We start from the raw sequence: 6,086 nt of genomic DNA on the forward strand, positions 1-6,086 counted from the left end.
ATATAATTTTTCTATAATTTATTTTGAATTTCATTCTAATCTTTGTAATTTTGTACATGATTTTTTTAATTCAAAATATGATAACACAGTCAGATGGGGTACATTATAATATAATTAAAAGTGTAAAAATTAAATTAAAATTATAAGAATAAAAAATAGAAAGACTAATGATGTAATCTAGCCTTGCTGATATTACTACCAAAAACACACTTTTTAATTTTATTTATATTTTTTTAATAAATTCAAACCAAAAACACACTTTATTAATTGGTCGAACCGACACAAACATTCATACCGTTTTATTTTGTTCAAGACAAAGATTTCACACCCCACTGTAGAACACCACTGTCCCAAACCTGGCAGTGTTCGTAGATAATATACAATGAAGCTATTACAATTATTGCTTTATTAACTTATTGTTTTATTAAAATAATTTTGTATTTTTATAAGAACACATACTATATCACCTGCTCAAAGTGTACCATCTACAAATGCTCGACGTATCCAGGCTGCACCATCTACAAATGCAACTACTACTCAGGTTGTACCATCTACAAATGCAACTACTACACAGGCTGCACCATCTACAAATGAAGGTACTACCTAGGCTGTACCATCTACACTTACTTTGCGTACCCGTTCTACACAGGGAAGGGGTCAGACTCGAGGGAAGAGCATAGCGCATCTCATAGCTAAAAATGGTGGCAAAAAACTTCCTGTTTGGGTCCCTGCAGATGCCAAGGTACCAGTAGGGCCTTATGCCACTCCATTTGCAAATGAAGTTGGGTTGCAAATAAGGATGGCTGCACCTATAATTGGCATGAGTAAGTGGGATAAGATTGACAAGATTCATAAAGCCCCAATCATTCAGGCAGTTCGGGTACTTGTATTTGTTGTTTTTAAAATAGTTAGATTATCACCTTCACTTACATTTTAATATTAATAAAACTATTCATATATTTGCAGGATAAATTTGAGATTGTTGATTATGATGAGGATAAAGAGGTTCGGAAAGCAATCGACAAGAAGTGTAAAACCCTTTACAAAAGTTGGCGTAACAAGATGAAGACGCATTACTCAAAGTTGGTAGAAGCTGGTGTTGACCCTTACACTAAGCCATACAAAGGGGTTGACCATGAGGCTTGGGTATACATGATTAATCATGTATGGCTTAATAGCGATCATCAGGTAAAATTTCATAACTTAAAGAAGCGTGTTTCAATTTCAATTTAATTTTACTAACCATTTACTTTTGTAGGAATTGGCTGAAAAAGGGAGGAATAGTCGATCGAAATTACCATATAATCATACAATGGGCTCTAAGTCATTTCAAGCTGCAATGTATAAAGAGGTGATACATTTAATATATTTGAAAGTGTGATTGAGTTAAAATTAATTATGTATACTTACTTTTAAATTGATGGAATTAGGGTACTGCGAAGGTTGACATTGTAGACTTCTACAAAGATTCCCATTGGAGCAAGAGAAAGGCAGATTGGATAGCTCCAATATGTGGTGAATTACATGTAAGTATGCCAATTAATATAATTACATATTTATGTAATTGGTTATATTTGTTAAAGTTGTTTAAAAATTGATAGGAAGCTTTGAAAAAACGACGTGAAGAGTCTTTGAAGCCTGGGGCAATACCTTTAACTCAGGAGCAGCTGTCAATTGAAGTTCTTGGAACGAGTAAATCAGGATACATAAAGGGCTTCGGAGTTGGTTGAAACCCATCCTCATCCAAATCTTCTGTTAGTACACAAGCACATGTTGAGGTGGTTTCGAGCCTACAAGAACAAATAGAGTCATTGAAGAATTTGGCTGAGGTCCAGCAAGAACAAATTGCAGCCCAGAACTTGGTAACACAAGAGCAAGCTAGAAAGATTGAAATGCAAAACAAAAGGTTTGAAGAGATTGAAAAGTTTATGAGGATGCACAAGGATAAGGCAGACATGCAGGTTGATGAAGATGATTGTTCATCAGAGGAATTTTATTGACAACTTGCTCTGTAAGTATACTTTTCAGAATTTAATTTTCAGATCACTAAAAACACTTCACTTAATATATTTGTTAAAACAAGCTGCTGCTATGATGCTCTTCAGTTGGCTAGTTTGCTTTATTTGTTGATGTATTGTTCTTCTTGTTGCTGGTTGATTAAGTTAGAGTAATATAAATTGAAAATAAGTTGGAGGAATAGGCTAAAATGGTTGGTTGAGATGCAAGAAAAAGTTGAATGATGACCATAAATAAAAAATGTTAGCTTGATTGGTAACAACTACACCTAAATGGTTAAATGAGTTCTTCAACAATTCTCTTTCTTTCTTGTAATATAGTGAATAATTTTCCTTTTGTTCTTATTGTAGCAAAAACTCTCTCTTGCAATGAATCTATAAGATCATCTGTTTAGCATTTGAATTTTCATCACTCTTTAGTTCATTTTTTAAGTGACTCTAAGCTTCACAGCATAGTAAAAGGTAATTAGAGTAGAGCATGCATCCACATTGAAATGGACACTAATGAAAATCTTCATTGGGCTAAGCTGCCTTTTCTACTTTGTCATGTCAATGTAGGACAACATTTTTGAAACTGCCTTGAACAGGATTTCTAGCAGATTTAGGTGAACAAAATATTATTGGGCTATGTACTCAGTTGGCTACTATCTATCTATTGGCCGTGATGGCTATTGTAGGTTTAATGCTAGTGGGTTTGTATGGTGGGATGTGTGGGTTTAGAGAGGAACTAGAGAAAAGAAAATAAGAGTTTAGGAAGGAGACTAGTAGAGTTTAGGAAGGAACTAGAGTTTAGGAATGAGAGTTTCAAAGAAAGGATGATTTATTATCCCTATGTTTTTGAGATTGCTGCTATATTTTGTTTTAATCTAGGGACTAAAGATGTGGTTTAATTTCATTATCCCAATGTTAAACTCTTATTATGTTTCCTAAGAACATTATAATGCTATACTAGAAATGTCACATATCTCATAATTTGACCTTCATGTAAGTAAAAGCAGCCTCAAGTTTAAGATTTAGGTCCTTCTGATTTCAATTTAGTCATGAAAGTAAAGTTAGCACTTTGGATTACATCTCATTGCAGTGATAGCTCCTACTCAATTGATATTTGCTCTTGTTTTGGAACCTTGAAATTGGATTTCATCAGTATTCCATAATGACATAATTTGAGTTAGGTTTTGGTTGGACAACATGTGACTGGTTTACAAATTTATAGAGATATTGCTTGTAATTAGTTCATATATGCCAAGTTTAACTGGTGAATTATGTGTTACTTTTTGATTTTGGTATATTGAAATTTTGTAATTCACCGTAGGAAAATTTTCTCTGAATTTGTTCATCTATAATGTGAAACCAATGTTTTTAGACCAAGACCTTTATTATTAACATTTTAACATTATAATTTTTTTTTTCATATGTTTGACAGATTGGCAATGGATCGAATATAGTTCGGGGAGCATCAAAGGATTACATTTTGAATTTTTGGATATATTTTGTCATAGGTTTTTGTTATGAATTTGCAAGCTTGGAAGGTTTTTTGGATTGGCAATGGATGAATTATAGTTCGGGGCGCATCAAAGGCTTACATTTTGAATTTTTGGATATATTTTGTCATAGGTTTTTGTTATGAATTTGCAAGCTTAGAAGGGCTTTAGGCATTACATGTTTGAAGTTTGGGATTGTAAGAGATTTGTACTTGAATTGGATGTTTTGGATTTGATATGTTGTTTATATTTAATATGGTACTACTTTTGAATTTAGTTTATATTTTGGATGCTTTGCGCAAATGTGTTGATTTGAATTATATTTTGCTTATGTTTATAGGTTTATGAATGATGTATTGAACAGGGAAATTGTTAAAAAAAATTATTTATAGGTTTATGAATTATGTATTAAACAGGGAAATTGTTAAAAAAAATTATAAATAATGAATTTTTGGTGACAGGTTTTTTTAGTTATAAGTTTACTTTTGGTGACATTTTATTTATGTTGCTGAAAGTATGTGTCCATAATTTTTTTAGCGACCCAAAACTTGATTGGTCGCCAAAAGTTTTAACATTCAACAACCAATTCTTTTAGTCACCGAAAGATATTTTTGGCGACGCATTTATATGTCGCTGAAACTTAATATGTCATCAGCTAAAGGCTATTTTTTAGTGACTAAATGTTACTTTATGGCGACGAAATTTTAGTCTTTTGGCGACGAAAGTATTTGGTCGCCAATTTATTTATAAAGGCAACCAAAATTGATTTGGTCGCCAAAGCATTTAGTGACAGGGCTTCAGCAACCAATTTTGTTCATGTCGCGGATACTTTCAGCAACCAAAATTACACTTTTGGTGACCAAAAAATAGGTCGCTAAAAGTGTTTTTTTTTGTAGTGTAGGGATATAGTGACGTTTAAAAAACGCCGCCATAGCCTTTTTCAACAGAGTACCCATCTAGCACAGTTCACCTTTCATTGACAAAAGGTTCTACCACACATCTCTGCATCTCATAGAACATTAGAGAAAATTGGCTTCCGAGTTTCCAAACTAATTTTTCTGCATATACCAAGCTAATATTTAACTGGCACTAGAATTTCTATGAAGTGTCCTAACATGGACATGAAAGAGTTGAAATTTAGCAGGCATCTTCAAATCTTAATTGCTTTTCAATCAGCAAGAAATCACTCTAAAAGTAAAATGATTTATAAAAGCAATTGTAAGTGAATCTATCCTTGCAGCATAGTTGGTACATTACTTTAATGAATGTAAAAATGACAATCATTTCAGATTCTTCTGAGACACATTTATTAATATCAATAAGATGTGATACATGTACAATTACAGAATATATCTAGACACAATATATTGGAAATCAGTGAGGATTTATTTACAAAGTCAGCAGGCTTGAAAACTCACGCAGAAAGCAGAGAAGACATCTATATTCCTAATGACACAATACCGATAGTAACAAAAGCTTGGCCCAGTTTATAAACAAAAATTTTTTCTGACGAGGCAAACTTTGCCAATCTGTCCTGCAAAAAGTCACAGCCAGGACCAAATTAGAAAGGTTAATATCAGTACAATAGATTAACACATTAGATTAGAATGGAAAACATTAGATTAAATTAACTTAATGCATACAAGTGCATTCCCGTAATCAGCAATGACGATGCTGACATTATCTTGTGAACTTCGGTCCTGTAATATACACAAATCACAATTTAATTTTAAGTTACTAATTCTCCGTCCAGTTTAATTATTATTTCTACTATCAAACAAAGTTCTTATTTTGCTATTTTATAATTTAATATCATATAGAATTGACAGTTTATCCCACTTTTACATTAGGCCAAGGGTATTATATCCCATGATGATGAGTATTTGATCTAATTTGGATTTTGATGAGTCTTCAATCCATCTTATTAGTCTGATTGGTCACTGCCTTGATGATGATGATAAAAGACCCATTGCAGATTTATCACATTTTCACCTTACTTTTGCTAAAAAAATAATGTGCATCATGCCCCTCAATGATGAATTTAAACATTAAATTCAATATACTTAAAGGTGATACCAAAAAGCTTCAATGTGCAAACAAAAGAAAACATAACATCATAAAAAAAATTACAAAAATCACCCCATTTCCATCCTGAGAGCAAGGGCTTTATAGCAAGGTAATAGTGCTTGGATTAAAAATTACAACAGCTTAAGTATAGTGCATTCACAGCATAAACACCCGATATTTAATGGTGCATTCACAGCTTAACTGGCACAAATTATGGTGCATAATATGATTACCCCTAGAAAATTTGATTACTCCCAGTATTTTGTCTCAAAAATGCATTCCACCCCCCTTAACTTTAAAACACTACAACCCCCCTTACTCTAGACTAAAGTGAATGTTTGTTTCTCCATCCAATTGTTGGAATTACTTTTATACCCTTAAAAGTGATTGAAATATACACTACAACAAATTTGAGATTTAAAGACGAAACAAATTTGTCCCAAAATGTATATATTTCGTCACCCAAAGTAATTACGACGAATATTTTTCGTCACCCGTTTTGTCGCCAAAGGGTCGTCGCTAA

At 32.6% G+C, this 6,086-nt stretch overlaps 1 protein-coding gene across 1 annotated transcript; it reads left to right on the top strand.

The window, feature by feature from the left end:
- The first annotated feature begins 473 nt into the window (after positions 1–473).
- Positions 474–2,005, top strand: LOC145796980 (uncharacterized). The gene is made up of 5 exons (XM_082882834.1): positions 474–880; positions 967–1,188; positions 1,259–1,351; positions 1,431–1,526; positions 1,602–2,005. The coding sequence occupies exons 1-5, from the start codon at positions 800–802 to the stop codon at positions 1,728–1,730; spliced, it is 621 nt and encodes a 206-aa protein (XP_082738960.1). The 5' UTR covers positions 474–799; the 3' UTR covers positions 1,731–2,005.
- The last annotated feature ends 4,081 nt before the right edge of the window (positions 2,006–6,086 follow it).

The sequence above is a fragment of the Camellia sinensis genome, chromosome 8 (assembly GCF_055761805.1).
Source record: "Camellia sinensis isolate YWXY chromosome 8, ASM5576180v1, whole genome shotgun sequence".
NCBI classification, from domain to species: domain Eukaryota; kingdom Viridiplantae; phylum Streptophyta; class Magnoliopsida; order Ericales; family Theaceae; genus Camellia; species Camellia sinensis.

What these genes read in the sequence shown, in the direction of transcription:
- LOC145796980 (XM_082882834.1), top strand. Translation starts at nt 800, where the DNA reads ATGGCTGCACCTATAATTGGCATGAGTAAGTGGGATAAGATTGACAAG. An exon ending in GGCTTAATAGCGATCATCAG is followed by an intron (nt 1,189 to 1,258) that starts GTAAAATTTCAT and finishes TTACTTTTGTAG; the next exon opens with GAATTGGCTGAAAAAGGGAG. An exon ending in CAATATGTGGTGAATTACAT is followed by an intron (nt 1,527 to 1,601) that starts GTAAGTATGCCA and finishes AAAAATTGATAG; the next exon opens with GAAGCTTTGAAAAAACGACG.